The sequence below is a fragment of the Panthera leo genome, chromosome D1, assembly GCF_018350215.1.
Source record: "Panthera leo isolate Ple1 chromosome D1, P.leo_Ple1_pat1.1, whole genome shotgun sequence".
In the NCBI taxonomy this organism is placed as follows: domain Eukaryota; kingdom Metazoa; phylum Chordata; class Mammalia; order Carnivora; family Felidae; genus Panthera; species Panthera leo.
The window spans coordinates 56,706,214-56,730,486 of NC_056688.1; the positions used below are offsets into that span (position 1 = coordinate 56,706,214).

At 51.7% G+C, this 24,273-nt stretch overlaps 1 protein-coding gene across 3 annotated transcripts in view; it reads right to left on the reverse strand.

Moving 5' to 3' along the window:
• The window catches only part of SLCO2B1 (solute carrier organic anion transporter family member 2B1), a 47,057-nt gene extending 23,025 nt beyond the window's left edge, over positions 1 to 24,032 (reverse strand). Inside the window, exons 1-7 of one of the 3 annotated variants that reach the window (XM_042905608.1) lie at positions 23,733 to 24,032; positions 11,071 to 11,201; positions 9,839 to 9,976; positions 8,218 to 8,380; positions 5,197 to 5,436; positions 4,865 to 4,963; positions 2,605 to 2,795 (exon numbers count right to left, since the gene is read on the reverse strand). In XM_042905608.1, the coding sequence (XP_042761542.1) occupies positions 2,605 to 2,795; positions 4,865 to 4,963; positions 5,197 to 5,436; positions 8,218 to 8,380; positions 9,839 to 9,976; positions 11,071 to 11,201; positions 23,733 to 23,748 (978 nt within the window). In that variant the 5' untranslated portion in view covers positions 23,749 to 24,032. Of the gene's footprint in view, positions 1 to 2,604; positions 2,796 to 4,864; positions 4,964 to 5,196; positions 5,437 to 6,484; positions 6,510 to 8,217; positions 8,381 to 9,838; positions 9,977 to 11,070; positions 11,202 to 16,493; positions 16,567 to 23,732 lie in introns of those variants that run through there. The other 2 variants (XM_042905609.1, XM_042905610.1) reach the window with 2 other exon arrangements.
• Between the last annotated feature and the right edge of the window lie 241 nt (positions 24,033 to 24,273).

The following is a 24,273-nucleotide window of genomic DNA, read 5'->3' on the forward strand; positions in this document are numbered from 1 at the left end:
CCCATAGCAAAGCAGCATCGGGGCCCAAGCAGTCTTCCTCCTGGGAGGCTCCTGGACTCCTCCCTTTGGCCTGCCTCACTGCCAATGCACCGGTTCCCACCTGGACCACAGCCATGGCTGCTGCATCAGTCTCCCCACCTCCAGCCATGCCCACACATTTCCTCTGTTCCTTTCTCAGCTTAGAACCTAGTGATAGAGCCACGGGACCCCTGTTTACCCTCCTTTCAGGGCTGCCGGCTGCTCTTGAAGCTGGCAGGCAAGGCCTTTCCTGTTCTGGCCCCTATTGGCTGTTCTAATATCAATTCTCGTTGGTGTCCCATGTATATACCCTCTGCTCCAGTGGTGGTGGTGGGGGCGGTGCTGGTGGGGGCAGAGGGAGATGGGTCATGAGGGTCATAGAACAGCCAAGTTTGGGGTCAGACAGACTTGGGCTCAAATTCTAGCCTTTCTAGGTGAAGACATTTTCAGCCCTCTCTCCAAGGGCCAAACTTTCTTGCTCACATCACAGCAAGCATATTCAAATGCACCGACCTGCCTCATGAAATAGAATTATTCTTGTTGCAAAATATTCAACAGTCTTTTTTACAAATCATCTCTTTGAAATTAGAACTACTTAGCAACAAATAATTTATGATTGTGATTTCTCCACAATTACTAATAAGAAATATATAAACATAAATAAATAAGCAAATATATATATGTGTGTGTGTGTGTGTGTATATATATATATATATATATATATATATATATATTCCTGACACAGAGCTCCTAAAACTCTTGTAAATAAGAGTGCTTAGGAGAATCTTCTAATACTTAGTCTTTGACCCCAGTTCCTGACATGGAGCCCTAAGATCTGTATAATTTCCTAAGGGCCCAGAGCATCTATCACCAAGCTCCTAAATCCCTTGGAATTTCCTGGATGAGAGGAACATCTTTTGTTCTAATGAGATGACTCTCAGTGGGCTCCTGGATGGGAAGTGGTCACCAGAAAGACCAAACCATGATTATAAGCTTAGAACTTTCAGGCCCCCCCACCCCCACCCCCAATTCTTCAGGGAGGGGAGAGGGGCTGGTAATGGAGTTAAGGACAATCATGTCTATATGGAGAAAGCCCCCCAAAAATCCTAATAGTATGGGGTTTGAGGTTGGTGAACACATCCACGTGCCAGGAGTGTGACACACCCCAACTCCACTAGGGACAGAAGCTCCTGCATTGGGGACCCTCCCAGACCCTGCCCTATGTAATCTCATCTGGCTGTTCAGCAATGCCCTTTATCATATCCCTTGTTACATAATTAGCTGGTAAGTGTAAGTCCTTTCCTGAGTTCTGTGAGCTGTTAGTCTAGAAAATCATGGAATCCAAGAAGGGGGCTGTGGGAACCTGATTTGCAGCCAAGTAGGACAGAAGTTGTAGGTAACCAGGGGGTGAGCCTATTGTCTGCAAATGAAGTGGGACTTCAACTGTGAGTCTGAGCCCTAACCTGTGGGATCAGATGCTACCTCCAGGTAGACAGTGTCAGGGTTGAGTGGGACACCTTGTGGGTATTGCCGAGAATTGATCGGCATGAAGAACTCCACACATTTGGTCACAGAAACGTCGTGTGTGTGAGAACTTGGGAAACAAGAAAATCAAATGTACAGATTTTCAGAATGTCATGAAATGTGTGTGAGTATTAAAGAAAACCTGATCAAGCTGACATTACTTGTATATTGAACTTTTATGAAACGTTTCTATTTTGTCATTTTCTTTTGTGCTTTGGAGCCAATGTATTGTTTTTAGGGTCTCGTGTGTTGGTGAGTCTGTGGAAAACAAGGAGACCCCCCGACCAGTCATCTGATCTGCCCAGTGGGTCTCTTCTGAGGAAAGACCACCTGCCCCACAGCCAAGCAGGGGTTTCAGCGAGATGTCCTCCAGCACCTCATGGCTTGTTACTTATCTATGAATCTCTGTCCCCACTAGGCCATGCCTATTTTAAGGGTAGAAGCCATGTGCTGAGCTCCAGTGTCGGCCTGACATCTGGCCTAGAGGAGGCACTCAATGTGTGTTTGTCCCCTCACTGCTTCTAAAAAGGCCAGATTCATTTCAACAGCTGAACTCTTTGGCCTACTGTGTCCACACCTAGAACGCCCTTCTCTAGGCTCCCACCATCCTTCAAAGTCCAGCTCAATTTCCACCCCTTCAGAGAAGTCTTCTCAGACCCTCCCACCCATTCTCCCCTCCCCCTAGCTCTCAATATTGCTCCGGCACAGCACGGTTAGAACTCACAAAAACCATGAAGTGATGAGCAAAGAGGTGGAAAGTGTAGTGTTTAGAGACAGGGCATGGGATCAGAGAGGCTGGGGTTCTCATCCCAGTGATGCCCTCAGTGGCCTTGTGGCCTGGGAAGGTCATTTCCTCCTCTGGCCCCTAATCTCCTCAGCTGTGGAAGGGGCCGGACATACTCATTGCGTGGGGCTGTAGGCGGATGCTGTGGAGCCTGGACAGGAATGGATTTGAAAGTTGTGAAGTGCAGTGCCGGGGAGGGATGAAGTTTAAGGTTACAAAGGAGAACAAGTAGGTGGGGCTGGAGCCTGGACTCGGGTGGGGATGTGAAGGGGGCTTACTCTGCTGACAGGTGAGTCTGAGACCGTCAAGACCTTTCGCCAAAAGCGAAGTTCATGCTTCTCCTTGGGCATCTCCTTGGGGAAGAAGAAGTAGGGGACGGCAGCCAGGGCCACTGCACCAGCGGAGATGAGGAAGCCCAGCCACCAGGCACCCACCCATCGGGGGTCCTTTGAGGTCAGGCTGATACCACCTGAAAGAGAAGACCATAGTGATGTTAGGATCAGGATCCCACCATCGTGGGACTGGCTTCTGAGACGTGAGGTGACTTGGACCAAGAGTCAGGAGACCTGGGCTTCAGTGGTGGCTTTGCCAGTTACATCGCATTTGACCTTGACCCTTCTTGGACCTAGCTTTTTCAACTACCCAGGCATTGGGTGTAGTGGTCGATGTTATGGACTTTGGAAATGGACCATTGAGTCTGAATTCCCATTACTAACATAACAACCTTGGGCAAATTACTTAACGTCTTTGTGCCTCAGTGTCTTCCTCTGTAAAATACAGACAGTAGTAGTACCTATATCACAGGTGATGAATCACAGAAACTGACTCATGTAAAGCATTTAGAATAGTGCCAGCACAGAGTATGTGCTGTATAGGAGTTTGCTCATCTTCCTCATCTTACTGTTACTATTGTGATTTATTATTATTATTATTATTGTTGTTGTTATGGTCAGGGCTACTCCTGTGCTTCTCAGCACAAGATTCTCATCAAAATCACCAGAGTGCTTGTCAAAAATACCCAAGACCAACTTAAAACTACCACGGGGTGGGGTGGGAAGGTGACCCAGGAGTCTTACCTTTAACAAGTTCCCCAGGTGTAATCAGGACTAGACTATTCTAGATGTGCCTCCTGGCTGGAACGCCCACATCCCCCATCCAAGTCCTGACCTCAAGGCTGAGTCAGATACCTCCTCCTTCAATTGCTATAGCATCCACAAACACTTTATAAAGACACAGATGCATAATGACACCAACCCCATGAGCGGGGCTGGTTCCCAGGTGATTGGTCCTGAGCTTACCTGGCCAGGGGCCAGAGTACACAACTGGCACTCAGCAAATGTATCTGTAAAGCTGGGAATGAAGTTGTTTTTGCACTAAATCCCTCCTCCACCTATTATTTCCCCTGCTTCTGTGCCAGCCTGGCGAGCGTCAGCACACGTATCTCCCTGACTCCTCCGCTTCTCACACACCCAGCTGCGCCTGCAGCAGACACGCCGCGCCCACCCCCTGAAATCCCCCATAGAGAAAGTGTAGGGAGGTCAGTCCACAGGAACACCACATCTGCCTGTGAAGGTGCCACATCTGCCAGGATGATGTCAACTGAGCCAGAAAACACACACACCCCTTCCCCGGCACTGGGACGTGTCTGGGAAACCTAAGGACAATAACCAGAGCTCACGCTTGGCTCCTGGGCCCAGCTTTCTAGAAGAGAGGAAGGTGGGGCAAGGCTATTCCTAGCGAGACCTGTTCAGAGCTGCCCAGACCTGTCCTGGAGGCACCCTTGTGCAAAAATCAGAGAACAAGAAGCAGAATCTGCGTGTCCATCCATTCATACGTGTGTGACCTTGAGCTTTCTAGAGCTTGCTGAAAATCTCCAGGTGAGGGATGGGGCTTCTGAGTAGCAGGAAGTAGAAGGCATAGGTTGGGGCTTAGAGCTGCTTAGATGTGACAATCAGGCAGCTGAAATGCCGCAGTAACCTGTTCTAAAAGGAATCTTCTCCTATTCCCTGTAGGGTGCCAGAGCACGGGGACCCCTACCACTGCCCTCTCCTGGCGCCTTCAGGCCAAGCTTCCATCCTACTCCTTGGCCCACCCCAGCTACTACCTGGAGTAGTGACTGAGGTTCCCTAAATGGTGCCCTCGGCACAGGTTCCCAGACCCTTAAGTGGTCAAAACTAGAAAGGTCCTTAGAGGTCAACCCAGTAAGTTTCCATCTGAGGTAGGCCCAAGGTAACTGAGTCCTGCTCCAGAACTTCTCTCCTGCGTGCTTCTCCATTCCCCTGTCTGATGGCGCTTTACAGCTTATCTTCAGCTTTCATTGGATTCTGATTGCAGCTATGGGAGGTGGACAGGACAGAGAGTATCTCAAAGATGAAGAAGCTGAGGCTCAGAGAGGTTAAGAGGCATGTCCAAGGTCAGTGGGGTTGCTGGGATTTGAACCTGAGTCCCTTGGCTCATTGTCTCCTATTAGACCAGCTATCCATAAGCTAGCTAGCATCTGTGTGCCCCCAGGGACAACTGTGCGCTCCTGAGGCTCACCTTCTGGCATCCGGTCGATGTCTACATAAAGGCGCAGCATGAGACCGCCCAGCCCATAGGCCATGCCTGGCCCCATCATGGTTACTGCAAACAGGATCCCTGCAACACAAAGGCTGGGTTAGTCTCCTCTGGCCCTGGCTTCCCTCAGCAGATCAGTGCCTGCCCAGTCTCTAATAGGCAAGAGCAGTTGGTTAGGCCCAGGAAACTCTAGGTCTTCTCTGGACCTTTACTGGTCACATGGAGCAGAGGTCAGGGACTCATGCCCAGCCCCTATCTGGGCCTCTCATCCCCCTTCCTCTGAGCCTGGCCCTCCCTCAGACCCCAGTTCTCACCAAGGTAGAGGGGCGAATTGCTGTTGTGGGCAAAATCATCGATGTAGGAGATGCCGAAGGGCTGAATGGGCACACCGCCCACGCCGAGCAGGGTCTGTGCCGTGAACATTATCCCCACCACAGCCAAATGTTGGGTCTCCGTGTAGCTTGAGCAGCTGCTGTTGGAGGGAGCTGGGGTTGGGTCTGGGACCAAGGTTTTGGACTGGCACAGAGAAGCCTCAAAATCCTGTGGCATGTCCACTAAGAGATGATAAAAAAATATTATGGCAAAAGCTAAGGCTTACAGAGCGTGCACCAGATGCAAGGTAGCATTTTAAGTGATGTATGTATAAATCATTTGACTCCCTCCCCCAGCAAACCTAGAGGATGGTTGCCCTCATTACTCCCATTGTACAGATGAGGAAACTGATGCTCAGGCAGCAACTGGCAAAGGCAGAGCTGAGATTGGAACCCAGGAAGCTCAACTTAGAGTCTATGTCCTAAAACCACCCTATGCCACCTTTTTGAGGAGAGGTATGTAGAAATACCATGGCCACCATGGCTTTTGAGTAGGGAGGGGCTGTCAAAGGAAGTAGAGTTTGAACAAGGCCAAGAAGAACAAACAAGATTTTCCAGAAAGAGAAGGTGGAAAGGGTGTTCCAGGGAGAGGTCACGGCATATGCAAACCCAGGGGCTTGAGAAATTCAGCATGGCTGGCTCACAGAGGGTGAGGGGCAAAGCCAGGGCTGAGGGCAGGGCTGGGCAGGGGAGGGATGCTGGGCCTGGACTGTGGAGGGCTCTAGTGCCCTTGGCCTTCATTTTGGGTGGGCTCAGTGTCAGCTCAGGACACAGATGCAGAGTTCAGTAAAGGGGAATTTCTTAATTTAGTACCAGACAGTTGTTCCCTGTAGCTCACCAATATTTGGTGAGCAAACTTAAAGAGACCCTCATGCTATTATTATCCCAAATGTGGGTGTAGAAGTGGCTTTCTCTCTGTGGCAGGCCCAGCCCTTTATGGAAGCCAGGACTCTGAGAAAAAGCCACGTGAACCAGGGTCAAGGACCCTGACCTTCAACCAAGGTTGCCTGGGTAGAAGACTGGGAGACTTTGACAAGAAGCCCTCAGCCCGTCTGGGCCTCAGTTTCCTCATCTGTCAAAAGAGTCTCCTAGAATGGAAATTCTACAGAAACTCAGAAGCACAATAATTCAGTGGCTCAGGGACTCTAGGGCCAAGCTACCTGGACATGTCATGGCCCCACTAGCTGTGGGCCTTCGGGAAATCCCTGTCTCTGAACATTGGTTTCCTTACCTGTAAAACGGGCTACTGAGAGAATACCTGCTATAAGGCTGTAAATGTTAAGAGTGGTGAGTGGTGCCCACACACAGCACCTACGAGACATTAAATGTGATGATTGTCATAGAGCCCTGTCTTCTTTGGCCACCCCTACTAACCCTAGTGCCTATCAGGGGGCCTGGCACATAAGTATTAAAAATAAATTAATTAATGTTGGGTGAAGAATGAGTGAATGAAATAGCCTGGAATACCAGAGCAGGATGGGGGCTCAGAGGTCACTGAGCCTCATCTCTCATCGAAGACTGAGGCTCAGGCAAGAGAAGGCTTTACTCAGGGTTTCACAGGGCTCCTGTGGCAGAGGGGTGTTGTATGGCAGGGAGGATGAAGAAGAACGTGTATGACTCTGTACAGAAAAAGCTCTGTGAAAGTGGAAATTCTGGACACAGAAATTTTTTTTTCAGCCTTCCATCCAGCCTCTTGACCGCTTTCCACTCAGGCCTAGATAACAGCTCTGAGCTCTTCATGCACACTATCTACTTCTCTACTTCCCTTGCCATTGCCCTTGTGGTTCCTTCCACTCGAAATGCCCTCCTTCCCCCACACTGCAGTCCACTCAGGGCTCTAGTGGCTCTCTCTGGCTGACTCCCAAGGAGTTGGACTCTTTCCTGGGGCTGGTGCTACAGAGTGGGAGCCCCAGGATGTGCGCTGATGAGAAGGCAGGGGAGGGAGGGAGGGAGGAAGGATGCTCTTTGAGACACTCCTCCCCTGGAAGCCTTCCATGATGCTAGGCTGGGGCATGAGCTCCTTCAGTCCCTGTGCTTCCCTTCTCACACAAGGGACACACTATAGGGTTTTTCTTTGCCATCTCCTGTCCCAGACTGGGAGCCCCCTGCAGGCAATATTGAGTCCCCTGAGAGGGCCTGACACAAAGTCTGCAGCACGAAGGGTTTCTTGGGTGGATCACTGGATGGATGGATGGATGGATGGATGGATGATGGATAGATGGATAGATGGGAGGGTGGATAGATGGACGGGTAGTTAGATGGGTGAATGCATCGAAGGGTAGATAGATGGGTGAATGGATTGATAGGTAGATAGATGGGTGAATGGATCGATGGGTAGATGGGTGAAGGGATCGATGGGTAAATACATGGGTGGATGGGAGAGAGAAGGAATAAAGCTCAGGCTTCTTAGGTTGTTCTCCAAGGGACGGGCATCTATCTGTCCAATAGGCCCTCAACAAAATCTCACTGGGCTAAACAGGGGCTTCACTACTCCTCTCTAAAATTCTTTCATTTTTTAATTTGTTCATTCACTCATTCATTCTTTCATTAACATCTTGGCTTCTTGTGAGGACTAAATAAATGCATGAATACACCTAAATACTCAGAACAGTGTCTGGTACACCATAAGTGGTATGTGACACCGTTATTACTATTTCGCAAACCTTTCCCGAGGACTTACTACGTGCCAGGCCCTGACGGAGGCTGTGTTGTAATTCACCCCACCTCAAAAATACAGTGACATATAAGCAGGCCCTCACTAAGAGAGGATCAGAGGGTTTCAGCCCTCCGCCCCAAGACAACCCCACTCTCCAGGACTGCCAGAAGGACCCACCCGGACTGGGACTGAGGGAGTGGAGAGGAACGGAAAATGCCCGTTCTGACCAACGGGCCTGGGGATGGGCCCCGGTGCATGGTAATGCGGCTCCTCACGTACGTCTCCAGCCCAGCCCTTCCTGGTCTTACCGGGGCTGGCATGGTCGTAGCGGTATGGCTCCGAGATGAAGTGTGGGAGACTCATGAGCAGGCCTGCCAGGGCCACAAGGACAGCCCCATAGCCGATCAGTCGGGGCCGGTGGACTCGGCTGCCAAAGTAGCTCACAAACACAATCAGGGCTGTGTTCCCCACCTGCCGAGGGATGAGGGGACCCATTCGAATGGAGCAGAGCCACCAGAGGCCAGCACCACCCTCACTTCTGTCACCAATCTGGGGTTCCCACCCGAATAAAGGACTAGCTGGCTGAATGAGAATCATCTGGGCCCCTCTTATGCAGATTCTGGGTCCCCCTAGGAGGGTCCCCACTGTCCCATTAGGGGAGAGAAATGAGGGCAGAGCGGACAAGGCTAGCAGTTCAATTTCATTCTGGAAAATGGGTTGGACCCCATGTTAGAACATGGAAGAGGGGGGACAGTTAAGGAAAGGGTTGTTAAGTTTCTGGGATATCACAATTGAGGCAAACAAATAAAATCTAAAGCCAGAGGGCTAAGAATTTCTTGGAATTTCAAGCCTTAGAATAAAAAACTTAGGATGTGGGCACTGGAGGGGACTTGAGAGCTTGCAGCGATGGGGCAGGCTCTATGACCAGCAGCTGAAATGTGCTGCCCATTGCTTTTTGGCTGTGACACTCGCCCTGAGCCCCAGGCTCCTCACTGCTGGGGGGTGAGGCAGTATCTGCAAGAGAGTTGGTAGGTGGACCAAGTCTGAGAAGGGTAGCCACTCTCCATTTTATAGACAGGACACTGAGGCTCTGGGGGGGGGGGGTGAGTGGTGGAGTGGCTTCCCTAAGGTCCCAGAGCTAGGTAATGACCTTTCCTTCCCACCTCTGACATCTGGAGGTGGGGTGTGAGAGATATCTGAGGGTGCCGTGTAGTCGGCAGACCTTGGACTGAATGTGACACATCACCCCAGGGGGAGACAACTGCACAGAAATCTGCTGTGGGGAGGGGAGAAAGGGTACTGTGGACAGTGGCCCTTCTCTGAGGTGGAAAACATCTGGTGGAGGGGGGGGGCTGGGGCACAGCTGGACCCTGATCTCTAAATCCCCCCAAAGTAGCCTGTCCCCTCCTCGTCACTTGGCTGTCGGCCCCAGACTTGTGGATCTCTGGGCAACTCTGAGGAGACACTCATCCCATGGTATGGCTCCCTTCCCCCACCACCCACTGGTCCACAGTTCTGCCTTTGATCTAATTTAAATCTCTCCCTCTACTATTGAAGTGACTTCCTCTGATTCCTTCCTGGGACAGGCAACAGCCAGGTCCCTGGAAAGGTAAAGGAACCAAAGGGAGAGTGGGTGGACACGGGAATTCTGACTAGCTCTAAAATACCCCATACCCCCCCGTTAGAGTGCCCCCGAGGGCAGGACTGCCAGTGCTCTGACGTTACAGGGAGGCAGAGGTCAGTTTCTCTACCGGAACATGAGGAAGGAGCTAGCTGAGGAGAAAATCTTAGGGGAGGAAGCTGTAATGGGGTCACCTGTGGGCACCAGGAGGGGAAGGGCCTATGTCAGGGTGGTGAGAGAGGAGGATGAGGAGGCCAGGTGAGAGTCGCCCTCAACGCCCACCCCTGTGACTGCTTCAGGGCCAGTACCTCATTGAAGGCAGCCAGCAGCCCTGAGGTCTGACTGGAGAGGCCGAAGCGCTTCTCCACTGTGGAGATGGAGCTCTTGAGGTAGCCGGAGATCATGAGCTGTGCCAGCTGCAGCAGGCTGTGGCACAGGACGAAGAACTGCCGGAGGGGCCAAGGCGGTGGCAGCCGGCGGGGGAGCAGGGAGACAGGTGGGGATGCAGTTAGAGAGGGTGGTGGTTGGGAGACAGAGACGGAGTTGGGGGAAGGGAGGAGCAAGGAATAAAGATGGGGAAATAGAGTCAGAGGAGATAGACACACAGGAGAGAGAGAGAGTAAGGGCAGGAGGGCCAAGAACAAGAGGGGCGAGAGAAAGAGAGAGAGAGTTATTGGAGTAGCCCATGGCTTCTCGCACAGGCCTAAAAACTACACAAGCTGTCCTGGGTGCCACCTCAGACCCACATGACTGAGAGTAGGGTCTTTGTGGGGCCAAGAATGATGGGAGTCACTCTGACCCTCAGAGCCCACCTGGGCTAGACTGGACCGTCCTCCCTATTCCACCACCCTGTCCCCTTTCTCCGGGAAGTTCTCCCGGATCCTTCCCTACTCACTCCACCCGGTCCTCCCCTTAGAGCTCCTCTGGGAGACCACGTGCACACACCGAATCCCCAAACTGCCCACCCCACCCAACTCCACCCTAAACGTCTGGCCTCCCTCCTGATGAACTGGCAGTATTCCCAAGAGAAGGAAAACTTGCTTCAAAGAAGGGTGTTTATTCCAGAGCTTAAAAACAGTCTCTCGGTTCCTGAGTCTTGGTTTCCTCTTGCACACAGCAAGGACGACATCCCTGCCACTCAGGGTGACTGCGAGGACTAAACAAGACGTCACTCGGCACAGGCCCCGGCACCCAGGGGTCACTTGCATTTTTAGGGCTGCCCTTGGTGGAGCCAGAGCTCCCCGATATTCATACAGATAGGATCTCTGGGGTCCTTCTCTTTCCTTGCAGGGACATGGGGAGGCAAGGAGACTGGTGCCCCACTGCCTCCGGGGCAGCCCTTGTTTCTTCTCAGGAAGGAGGGAACATGTGCCCAAAACTAAGCTAAATGCTTTGGTAGATTGTCCCTTTGACTCTCACAGCCACCCATTCTACAGATGAGGAAACTGAGACTCAGAGAAAAGCAGCAGCTTGCTTGGAGTTACACGGCCTTCTCTGCCAGGTCCAGACACCCCTGCTCCCGGTAGGCCCTGAGAGATACCTTGATGCTATAGAACACACTTCGTTGCAAGTCCTGAGAGTTTGGGCTGGCCTTGCCTTGAGGTATGTCTTCTGTGCTCATCATGGCCTTGGTGTCCTTGTCTGACATCTGGGGCTCCTCACCCACTGGACCTGTGGGACAGACATCCAGGAGGTGAGGGGTAGAGATGGAATCCCAGAGGATGTCCCTGACTCAGGTCACCCAAGGTATTCCAGGCGTTGGTGAGAATCTGAGAGTCTGAGCACCTTCAGGCTCCCTGAGTCCCAGTGATGGGAGGGCCCTTCCTAAGAGGGTATGTGCCCCACGTGCCCATGCTGGCCAGATCCTAATGGGAACCACCTATCTCACAGTGACTTCATTCCTTTCCCAGCATAAACCTTCCTTCTAGGGAGGCATTGCTGGCCACACTACATAAGTTTCAAGCAAGGTCTCCAGGAGTAAGAATGTGCAGACTTAGACCCCCTTGGGCCTGTAGCTGTGAGACATTGGTGCTCATAGAGGCTGAGTGGCTGTGGGTCTGTCTGGTTCGGTGTGGGATCACAGGTTTGGGGTCAGGTGCAGGGTCAAGGCTTGGTCCACGGTCAGGTAAAGGCTTTTCCTGGGAGTAGTTCAAAACAGTTACCAACACCCCCACAGGGCACCATCCTGCATGTAATCATAGAGCTAACCAGCCCAATCTCTAACTCATGAGTCAAACCATATTGCTAGTTGGTGCAGAAATGGCCCTCAGAGGTCATCCCATTTAACTACCTCCCTCACCCTGGACAAACTGAACTCCCCAAGTGTTGTGATGACTCAGGAAGCAGAGCTATGGTTAGAACCTGGACCCTTGGCCCCATCAGGCATGTCTGGGTTTTTCCACGGAAACCAGTAACCGTGTCAGCATCTTACTCACTGCAGTGAGAGGAAAGCTGAACCCCCACAAGGGCATCTCCTGGGGCCTCCTGACGTTCTTTTGTTTTGTTTTTTAATTTTTTAATGTTTATTTATTTTTGAGAGAGAGAGAGTGCAAGCAGGGGAGGGGCAGAGAGAGGGAGACACAGAATCTGAAGCAGGCTCCAGGCTCTGAGCTGTCAGCACAGAGCCCGACGCAGGGCTCTGACCCACAAACCATGAGATCATGACCTGAGCCCAGGCACCCCTCCTGATGTTTAATCTCAGTAAGGAGCTTGAAGTCTAGCCTTGGGAGACTCCACGCCTCCACCTAGATGGAAACCCCCACCACCTTGGCCTTCCTCCTTTCCTGGAGCCCCACTTCCTATGGAAGCCTCCTCCATTGTTTCATATGTTTCTCAACCTGGCAGGAGTTTCCCCTCATTCAACAAGCTCCTTCTAGAGTCTGGGAATGGACTCAGGACACCTCTGACCCAGGTAGGGGGGTAGGGACTCTCCATCTCCAGACCCAGAAGGCAGAATCAGGGAGGGGCTACAGAGGCCTGGAACCACCACAGCCAAGGGTTTGTGCTCCTCACACGAGGTACCTGAGAGCCTGAGGAATTTCTTTTTAATTGGGATATAACTCATATACCATAAAACTCACCCTTTTAAAGTACACAATTCAGTGCTTTTTGGTATATTCAAAAGGCTATACATCATCACCACTAATTCCAGAACGTTTTCATCATCCCAATAAAGAACCCTATACCTGTTAGCAGTCCTGCCTCCCCTCCAGCTCCTGGCAACCACTAATCTATTTTCTGGCTCTCTGGGTTTGCCTATTCTGGATATTTCATATAAATTCATATACACAAAATAGTACAATATGTAATTATTTTGCGCCTCACTGCTTTCACGTAGCGTAATGTGTAAGGTGCCTCCATGTTGTTGCACGTATGAGTACCTCCTTTCTTTTTATGGCTGGACAACATTCTATTTTGTGGATGTATATCACATTTTGTTTATCCATTCATCTGTTGAAGAACATCTGGATTGTATCAGGTGTTGTGAACATTCATATATCGTACACATTTTTGTGTCAACATGTGTTCTCAGTTCCTTTGGGTATGTAGCCAGGAGCGGAATTCCTGGGTCATGTGGCAACTCTGTTCAACTTTTTAAGAAACTACCAAACTGTTTTCTGAAGTGGCTGCGCTGTTTTATACTCCCACCCTCAGCATAGGATGGTTCTAATTTCTCCACATCCTTGTTAAAGAGTTACTATCATGTCTCTTTGAGGATAGACATCGTAGTGGGCATGAAGTGATATCTTGTATGGTTTTGATTAACATTTCCCTAATGACTAATGATGTTGAGTCTTTTCACTTACTTCTTGGCCATTTGTATATCTTCTTTGGAGAAAGGTCTATTCAGATAGCTTGAGGAATTTGAGGAAATGAAAGTGTGTGTGGCTGGGGAGGAATCCCTTTGGGGGATGTAGGTATTCAGAGGAAACAAGGAGATATTGAAACAAAAGTGACACCTGACCGGGAGGAGATAAGGGGCTGGCCCAGTGAAGTGGGGGTGGGATGGGCTCTGTGGAGGTCACTGAGGAGAAAAGGAGGTGAGGGGGCTCCAGGTGAACTTGCCCAGAGGAGGCTGATAGGACGTTTGCAAGCCCTGGTTCCACTCACCAGCATAGACGGTCACCTACTACAGCAGAGATTCTGGGCTACACGCTTTACATGCAACTCAGCCTTCACATGCGCACAAACCTCTCCATAGCTCTGTGCCTTTGGTGCTCTCGTTATCTCTGTATCTGATGAGGACAGAGGCTCAGAAGTAGCTAGCTCTGCTGATTAATGTCGGTGCAGAGACTCAAGCCCAGGTGTTAACCTCAACATCCCTCCATGTTCCTTGCACAGTATGGATGAGGGGAAGACGCTCTTCTCTGTCTGAGCCCAACCAAGCCTAACCAGGCCACTTGAAAGGGGCCAGTGCTCACCCATCAAGGGGGCAGGCCAACCAGATGATGAGGCTGGAGCTGAGTTGGGGGGTGGGCAGAAGTCGCTGACCAGGAGCCCCAGCTCTGAAAGAAGTCCAGGATATGGATGAGGGAGGCGGACAGAAGATCAGTGGACCAGCTTAGAACGTTCCACCTTCCTGTGGTCTAGTAGAGGGAAGCTGTGGCCCCTGGGATCTGAAAGCAGCCACCAGTTAGTGCGCAGGGTGGTCAGTTGGTCACTGAACACTGAACGGGGCTGGTCAGGCAGGTAGCCAGACCTCTCCAAGCTCTTCCTGTGGGCTGAGGCCTCTGAGTGAGCTGGCAGCAAACAGTCCAACTCTGTGAATAAGGACAAAGCTCCGCTCGACAGGAGGATCCTGAGACCAGGAAAGTAGGTCCTCCTTATGTGACATCTCTGAGGACCTTCCCATCCGGTGAAAACTTTGTCAGGGGTCATCCCTGACAGAAGAGCGGGCAGCTGTGGAGGTGAACCTGGGCTGGGACTGGGTGTCCTGTGGGAATGAGGGGAGAGGCAGGAAGTCAGGTTCCAGGAAAAAATCGGAGTCTGTTTCTCTCCCAGGTGAGCAACCAGGTTTGGGGGCTTTAGGTAGGCCAGGTGGTTCCCAGGGCTGGAGCCCATGCCCCTAGAGGGGCAGGCAAGGGGTCTGTGTGTCTGTCAGTTGGTTACATGGCTGGCCACGCACACAGGCCAACTCATGTCCATCAGCTGGTAAGTCACTGGTCTGGCTGTCTCTCAGAAGACTTGTCTGTTCAGACAAGCTAAACTAGCTAGCTAGCCAGTCAGACAGTCATCTTGAATGTCTGTCAGAGACCTTCAGTTCACTGAAGGAGAAACTCTGAATGTCTGCAAGGCAGAGGCAGAGCCTCTGGGCTCTGGCCTGGGGTCTCGCTGCCCCCTCCATGACAAGAGTCAGTATTCTTCACACCAGCTGGATCCATGGTGATGGGGACCAAGGTTTCAGAAAGTAGCCTGACAGGAAGGACTACCTTTCTCTGCCTGTTCTTTGCTGGAAAGGCTCAAAGTCTGGCCTCCTCCAGCCACCTCCCAGCTGCAAAAAAGAAAATTCCAGGCAGGTGTGGGGCTGAGTGTAGGTTTCAAAGTCCTCAGACCTAGGCCTGAACCCCAGCTCTGCCACCGGCAGCTGTGTGAGCCTGGACATGCCCTTTCATCTCAGAGGAAACATCTGAGCAGTTTCCTCATCTAAGTGAGGCATCTGGGGGGCTGGCTCAGGCCTGGGATACAGTAGGCCCCACTGAGGACGATTGCCCTCCCCTCTCCTTATAACCTTCAAGTGCTTCCGAGGCCACAAGGTCAAACTGAACCCATTCCCTTCCATGTGCACCTGACCCCTCCAAGTTAACACCTCCTTCTTCCATCCCTAGATTGTCTCTCCCTTTCATCCAGGCCCCAATTTACCACAAGACCTGAGGACCTGAACCCCTTCCCTCCATGCACACTCACTGGCTTTAGAAGCAATTGCCCAGGTTTCAATCCCCGCTGGCTGCAATCCTGCTGTGTGGTTTTGGACCAGTGGCCCCTTTGCTTTCTCATCTGTGACAGGGCCTGTAATCCCTACATCCCAGTACACAAAGCACCCACCGACAATCAGATCCTTCCACCCCATGTTTAGCCTGGACACTGAAAGCCTGGAACCACGTCTTATGGTCTGCACTAACTTGACTTTGCAATTCCACTGTCTTCATTAGCATTTTTTCTTCTTACTCTTCCCAGACTGACCAGCTCAAGCAAATGGCTTGATTGTTCATTACAGGAACTTCCTGAAAGACTGCTGGACTCTTCAAGGGAAACCATCAACAGAGTGTGTGCCTCTGATTCTTTGAATCTCTGTGCACAAAATCCTTACCTTCTGTTTCCACCAACAAACTGTTGTATCATGATTCCTACCCAATCCCAGTCAAGCCTCCCTCTTCCACCTCCTTCCCCATACTAAAGGACCTGCCTTAAAACAAACTTTCAATTCTCAACAAATATTGACCTTGCCTCCCCACTCTGAATCGTGCCAAAGCTTTGAGAAGTGGTATTATCCCTTATCATGGTAAACTTGGTCTTACCAACAGGTTATGTCAGTAATATGTGGGGAGCCAGCATGGATACAATACATAGCAGATGTTCAGTAAATGTTGTTTTATTCCCCATCAGGCAGCCAGTCTTTCCGTTAGCTGTCTATCCTGACACAAACTCCCCACAGACCTCCATACTTGCTTTGTGACTGCAAGGAACATTACCACATCTGGAACTTGAGAATTCAGAAAAAGTTCAACCCAGGAAGGCTGGAAAGTTGGGAGGCTGGGAGACTCAGCTCTCTGGCTCACCCTAATCCTCTACAAGAAGGGACTTAGAGGAGCTTGTCTGAGGGGCTATCACAGACCAAGCAATACTATGTGCTGTGCTTGGTTAGGCTGGGCTCCCTCACCAATCCTCCAGACAACCCTTTGAGACAGCTGTTGTGACCCCATGATATAGAGGAGGAAACTGAGGCACAGAGGGAAAGCAACTTACCCAGAGTCCTGGGGCTGGTAAATGGGAAAGCCTGGACCAGAACCTGGATCTATCTGACTCCTGGGCCCCCAACAGCAACCATAAGAAGGTTGGCTGCAAAGATGGCATTAGAACACATGAAAAATTATCCCCATGTAGCCATTTCTTATTCTGACCTGGTTTCCTGCCTGTGAATTGTCGAAGGTAGTTTTATGGGAATAGTCTTCCATTCTACCAGCTGATTCTTTAGCTAGTCAGTCATTCCCTGCAAGTCAACAGCCTCTCCTGATGACCTCAGAGAGTGCTGCAGAGAGAAATGAGGGAAGGGGGACATGTGGGGATCTAAGTCCTATACTCTGGGGGACCTAAGTATGGTGGGAGTTCAGGACTCATCACCAAGGCCCAGAATTGAACTTTCAGGAGGGATCTGCTGAGAAATGTGACAGTTCCCACATCCTGAGAACTAAGGAGGGGTGGGGTCAGGGCAATGACTCTTTCTCTCAAGAAAGAGCCTGTCTCCAGCAGAGAGAGCAAGATCAAAGATCACTTAGACCCAGTATGGCCTTGGGCCAGCAAGTAGACTTCACTGAGCCTCTGCAAGACAGGAATACTAAACCTTGCCTCTGAAGCCTGTGTGAGGGTCACACAGGATAACACCTTTTGTCAATATCAGGATGTCCCACAAGTAGCAATTTCGTCAGCCTCTGCCCCAAACTCACTAGGGAATCTATTTCCAGGTGTGGTCACCAGGCCCCAGAATAACTCATACTCCTTCCTGTGGGAGACTCAGCCCTGGTGTCACTCTCTCACCTCCTTCGGATCCCTGAAGCAATACAGCCCCTCTGGATGCCTCCCTCTGCCATTTCTTGTCCTCTCCCCAACTCATCTCACCAGCTGCATTCAAACGTCTTTTTTTTTTCCTAATAACTTCCCTGTGCAAGAGAACGAAAGTTCTCTCCTCCACACTCTTTGCCAAAGCCACCAAAGGAACTAGCAGAGATAGAGTATAGGGCAGAGGTTACAATGGGGAGGCCCTGGCCAAAGGCCCATGTACAGTTGTGTGGGCTGTGCACCACAAAGTGAATGGTGCCCTCTGGAGTGGTGCGGCACATGGCAGTCCTGCCTGGGTGGGGTACATCTGACTTCTAGACATTTTGGGGGGCTTGCACAATGCTTGCTTTCTCAGTGTTTTTAAGCTGGTTGCCAACATTTAAAAACAGGAAACTTGACAGAAACTCCAGATTTTTTTGCTTCTTTTTGAAAGATTAGCAGATCTGGCAATACTGGGCCCACATTCTTATATGCCAACACTCAGCTGGTCCAAGCTTCTGGGCCTGCATGTGGCAATTTGCCCTGTTGGAGTCTCTTTGGTGGGGGGGGGGTGCTTGTCTGGTCTGTTTGATGGACCTCTTCACCTGCTTGTGACTCCACAGCAATACTGGGCCTGGGGAGTCCACTGGACAGGAAGCCAGGGCTAGGTTAACGCTTTGAGGAATGAGGAAACAGGACCAGAGAGCGCTATGATTTGCCCAGGGTCACCATGTGGGAAGAACTGGTCTCTGCTGGTTCTAGAAGTCACAATGAAGATTTATTCCACATATCCTGACAGCAACCTGAGGCAGGCCTCTGGGGACCCAGAGGCCAGCAGCCCCGGTCCCTGTCCTCAGGGAGCTCCCAGTGTATGTATGGGGGGGGAGGGGGGCGGAGGCAGACATCTAACACAGAATCACAGTGAAATGTGCTCACTGATGTGATACAAGAAGTTTCAAGCCTACAGAAACAGAGCAGAGGCCCCAGCCTAGACTGCAAGTTTCTGGAAAGCTTCCTAAAGGAAGAAACATCAGAGAAAAGGGCAGAAGTATCAAAGCACAAAGAATGCTCAGGGAACAAACAGTCTGACAAAGCTGGAGCCCTGGGGCCAAGGTTGAGGGGGTGAGACTAGAGTGCTTGGAGGAGCCAGACTTGACAAGCCTTGAATGCCAGACTGTAGGGCTGGGCTTTGTTCTGAGCCCAAGGATGAGGTCCGATTTGGCCTCCTGGGAGACCTCCATGTCTCTGCGGGGAACGTGGAGAAGTCAGGCGGTGGGCAGGGATTAGGGCAAAGGCAGGGGTGGGGTCCAGAGCAGCAAGGGACTCTGGGGCCTGGGTCAGGTAGTGGCAGTGGGAATGGAGAGTAACAAGCCAAGGTACCACTGTGGGAAGTAGGATGGGCAGGACTTCATGGAAAATCAGCTACGGGGGTTGCAGGAGGCTGAGGAATCCTGGGGGCAGGGGTGGAGTGGGGAGAGGCACAGCTCTGCATCTGGACATGCCAACATTGAAGGCCAGGATTATAGCGTGGTACTGAGTGGTGAGCTCAGCCTTGGCCATGGTGAGCTTGGGGTGGCCAGGGGGCACCAAGGGAGAAATGCCTAGGAGGCCACGGGCTCCAGGAGAGCCCATGAGGGGATATGGGCTGGAGCCAGATCTCTGGCTGTCTGGAGACATGAGTGGAGAGAAGGTAACAGAAACCACAAGTGGGCAACTTGCCCAGTAAGAGTGAGACACCTCTGCCATGTGCCCCATCTGAAGAGAACAGAGCGAAAGAGAAACCCGCCCTGGAACTGTGGTCAGATGCCAAGGTCAGGGGAGGGGACAGTGTTCCAAAGGCGCCAAGATGTTTTTGGAAAATCCACCAGCCTCCAGCACTAATGCACGCACAGCCCCCACAGCCCAAGCCTGGGAAGGGAAATATCCCTCACGGCAAGTATTGGGCAATCTGTCCCTCATAACAACGGCAGACAGCTCTCTCTGGAAGTGCTGGGGTAGAAGGAGGCCAGTGTGGCCAACCCTTGCGTCGAGCCCTTCTTACCTCCTTGCTCTGTATTCCCTCGGCTTGCTAGTCCTTCTTGCCTAGCTCCTGCAGCCCATACCAGCTGTCTTTCCTTCCATAAAACCCCTTCCTGGGCCAGTTCCCTAAGCCCTTACTCTGGGCCACAGGGCTGGTCAGTCTCCTGCACTACTTATGTCCCCCTGATTAAGCAGTGAACTCCCTAGGGCAGAGCCTGTCCCGTCCTGTGTCCCGAGGGATCATGTCAAGTGCTTGCTGAAACCCTCTGGGTCAGAAGACTTTGGATTCAAATATTTGCTTTGCTACATTGTAGCTATGTGACCTAGGGCAGTTTATGTAACCCCTGTAAGCCTCATTTTCCTTCTCTGGAAGCGAGGGAAGAGTGCCCGTCTCGTGGCGTATTTGTAGGATTGAAGGAAAATGCTGTGCCGGGTACATTGCAGTCCTCAACAACAGTTAGCCCCCTCCTCTTTTCCCACCCCATCCGCAACATGCGAGGGAAGAGTGCCCGTCTCGTGGCGTATTTGTAGGATTGAAGGAAAATGCTGTGCCGGGTACATTGCAGTCCTCAACAACAGTTAGCCCCCTCCTCTTTTCCCACCCCATCCGCAACATGTGAGTACAGACACCTCAGCCTCAAGAGGGCAAGGCCCCCAGGAACTGTTCCCGCTTCATCTACCCACCCCTAGCAAACATTATTCTCTGGCCCTGTAGATGCTTGCCCTTCCCCAAATTCATCCTGTTCTTTTCACCCCTCAGCCTTTGCATGTACTGTACCCTCAGCCTGGAGTGTCCTTCCTCCCCAGCAAACCACTTCTTATCTTTCAAGACCTGGCTCAGCTTAAAAACATGGTTGTTGAATTCAGCTAAACTGGGTGAGGGCGAAGGGAAGGCCAGGGCCTGGAGAGGAGGGGCCCAGGTTGGGGTGGGGGTGGAGTGGGCCTCCTTAGTGCTCCAGTTCCCAGCATGGCCTGGTGGGCTCCTGGAGGAGGAAGAGTCAAAGCCACGAAGGGCTTGGCTGCCATCTTTGGGAAATTCCTGCTAGCAGGAATTTGGGTGGTCTGTTGGGAGGACAATAGCATGCTTGAGGTCCAGCTACTGCAAGCTTCAGCTGTTGCTTCTTGAAGGAGATCCGTGCAGGGTGGGGGAGGAGGCCAAGCACTTTCTGGTGGTTTCCAAGCTGGGTCAGGCACTCTGTGCTGGGACTTTCTGTTTCCAGTTCTGGCCCTGGCTATCCTATCTGAACCCAAGATGACCTTAAAAATAATGAGGAGGGCCTGGGGGGAGGGCGAGCCTTGAGCCCACAGGGAATTCACTTCGGTCTCCTTCAGCTTAAAACATTGAGCATAAGCTCAGAGACAGGTAGCCACTGACTTTGGCCATGCTCGGTCCCCCAACCGTGAGTCCCAGCTCATTTCTCCATGCTTACATTTACTCCTTGGAGCCCTATCATACCCAACCTCACTCCATATCATGAGTCTCCTGTCCTCAAGGAGAGTAGGCTTTCACAACAGGTTGGAGGGAAGGAAGGAATGTCATGGGGGGAGGCATGGAGTGAAGGAGGACAGTCTATGTACCGTGACTTTCCCAATGCCCCGCCTCTGCCCAGCCTGTGCTCAGATCTGGGCCCTCAAGAAGGGAATCAAATGTGGCCCCACCTCCAGGGAGCCCCCAGTCTGGTGAGACTGGCATTGTTCTCCATTGTTTCAAGCATTAGTGCTTAGGGCTCTGGGCTGTAGCATATGAGGGGTGCTGGAACCAAGTTTATGTCTTTACTTCTTCTTGACCCCCAGGGTGCAGCTGAAGTTCAAGTTGGCACCCTGGAAATAGCCAGGCTCCCTTAACACTGATGGGGAGATCTCTTCCCCTACAGAGAGGCCCTTGCTGCACTGCTCCTTGCAGACACAGAAGATTGAGCTTCTCAGTACAGGAAGAGACCAAACGACCACCTTGGCCAACTCCCTCCATCTACTGCACAGAGACAGTGGGTCTCAGAAAGCAGACTGGGCATTGAATGCTTGGCACCCAATTGTAGGGTCTAGGCTAGCTTGACATCTGGTTCACAGCTGCCTGAGATCTGCCTCAGTAGGCAAGGCCTAGCCTGGGATGAAATAATCATCCCCAACCCTGCCTACTCCCCAGTCACTAGCACAGAGAATAGTTTGCTTTGTCTGGAACCAGTGGAGAAATGCCCAAGTGGGTGGAGTCTCACTAGTGTGGGGTCTGTGGAAGGGAGGTGGGAGCCCTGAGGGTAATGGCAGAGAAAGGAAAGAGCTTTGGCATCAAGACAACCTGGGTTCTGGCCCCCACTCTGCTTCTCCTTTGGTGGGTGACCTTGGGTGAGTCACTTGCCCTCTCTGTGCATCTGTTTCCTCAACTATCAGAAAGGTTGAGAGATTGTCACTTCATTCTCATAAAGCCAGTGATACAGAGTTCAAATTTTAACCCAGGACTGCTGGTTCTTTCCCTTGCCCTACCTGTCTGCCCTAGATTGGCTCACTTTGAACCCAGGGGGGTTTGAAAGCAACAGAAACAATATTAGGAACAAGAAAAGATGAACCTCAAAAAAGAAAAGTGAAACAGCATATATGAGAAAGGTTACTTCCAGCTGGGAGAATTGGTCTGGAAGGCTTCCTGGAGGAGTTGGCATTTGGAGAGTTGGCAAATTTGAAGGAGGAAAATAGCAAATTTCACCAGAATGGGTGAAGAAAAATGGACAAATACCTTCCTGGTGGAGGTAAAAGCTGAGCAAAGGGGAAGAAGTAGGAAAGTGTCTTCTCTGAAACCACAAAATGGGAATGGCCTTGGAAGATCATTTTCTCCAACTCCTCCCCCACAGACAGGGAAGCTCTGCATGTTGCCTAAGGACATGTAGTGAGTTGGTGGTGGGGCTAGGCCAAGAGCCAGATCTGACCCTGACTGCTCTTTGTGTGTCAGCCCCTGGCTGGTAGAGCTGCCTCCCTCCCTCAAGAAAGCTGCTCCCTGCTCTTTTCCCAGGATCCAGGCTTTGTACCCAGCCCCACCTGAATTCCCACATCCCTCAGAGTGCCCTCAGACCAGAAAGAGAGCATGGAGGAAGACTAGCCTCTCAGCTTAAGTTAGAGCTCAGGAAGAAAGACTTTTGGTGGCCCAGTGGGTAGATGCTGGGGTCAGCCTCCTGCTGTATGTGTGGGATGTGGGGGCAGCTAGAGAATATTCCAGAACTGAGCTCTGCAGGGGTCAGAATAACAGTGGGGCAGGGGGCAAGCGCAGTATAGCCAAAGTCTCTAGTTTCTTCCCATACCTATAAGATCACCAACCCTCCCATCCTGCCATGAGCCAAGGCTGATGGGGAATTTGGTTTGTCAGTGACCCATCTCCAAACCAATCCGTCCAACTCTGATCTCACTGTCATCTCTCCTGTGAGGTCCCTGGAGGAAGCATCCATCCCACCCTTCCTGCCATGCCATGGTCCGCAGGTGTGTCAGCTTGCCCACGAAGCCCTTACTGTTGCGTGCACGAGACAGGGAGCAAGTTCAGTCTTGCCTGAGTGGGGGTGAGGCTAATACAGCTGGAGGAGGACAGACAGCTAGAAAGAGGCCAGAAGTGATCACCACAGGGCAGCCAGCCCGGAGGGCCACCCCGTCTGAAGAACCCTTTGTTTCCTCCTCCTCCTTTGCCTGCCCAAGAAATGCTCAACTGGGTGCTCCGTTCACAGAACCGCCACCGTCTCCACATGGTGCTTCAGTCACACTCCAGGCTTGGCTCTGCAGGTCTCTCTCTGAACCTGTTTCTCTTCTCTGCTGATCTTTCAGATTCTTCGTGGCAGGTCTCCTGTCTCTCTCCTGTCTCTGTCTCTGGTTCTCTCTCCCACATGATCTCTGCTTCTCTTCATTTCTCCCTGTCTCTTCTGCAGCCAGCTCTCTGGGGCTGACCTCCCTCCCTTTCCCTGCATGCTCCTGCAGACACCTGCTGGTCTTTGTCTTCTCCTCTGTCCTGTCGCCCTTCTGTCCCAGCCTTTGTCTGACTGCATATCTCTGGACTTGCTCTGTCTCTGACTACACTTTTATCTGTGTTTTTCTCTGCTTTGTCTGTATCTCTGCCTACTTCAGAGGGAGAACAGGGCTCAGCTTGGTGAGGGGCTCAGTGGCCTGAATTTCCACCGCCCTTTCAACATCCTTGTGTCATCAGGGAGCATAGGCTGGGTTCCCTGCCTCCAGCTGAGCAAACAGTATCCCTTCCTGCCCCTTTGGTTATTCACTCATTCATTCAATACACCTTCACTATATCTGCTTATGTCTGGCTCTGCATGGGGAACGCCAAGCCCCCCACCCCACCCGACTTCACCCCAGTTTACCCATTTTGGCTCTACAACCTCCTCACCCTCCACACTGGGAACATAGCCCCCAGACTCCCTCCCAATGCCCCTTCCTTACGTCATCTAGACTTACCTATCCTGGGTCCCATGATTTTTGGGGTGCAGTGAATTCCAGCCCGTATTTCAATTTCAAGAGTGGAGCTGAGCAGGAGAGAGGGAGTGAGACCTTATCGGGAGGCCCCTGGAGACAGCAGTCGTGAGCCACTTCTAGAAGGGAGGCGCTAATGTGGAGACTCCAGGCACCAGGCTGATGCCGCCTGGGCCACACTGGACCGCAGCCACCTCTTCCAAGATGGGTTAGGAATTCCTGCAAAACTTGATCCCACTCTCCAAGTGCCTGCCTCATGCAGCCACTTGTTCCTTCTGTCTCTGTCTCTCTGAATTCCTCTGATTCCTGGCTGGGACAGCCCAGGGCCAGAGTTCTGTGGGAGGCTGGGTTTGTTTAGATCCAGCCCTACTGATGGGAGGAGGCTGCTGTGTCGCCTCCCCTCAGCCTCTTGCCTCAGCATTCCCCTGGATATTTTCACTTCCTCTGTTAACAGGAGAGAGATGGCAGGGACAGGGAATTTCAATGATCCCCATGCCCTGGGATCATTCAGTCCCGATTCTCCAGT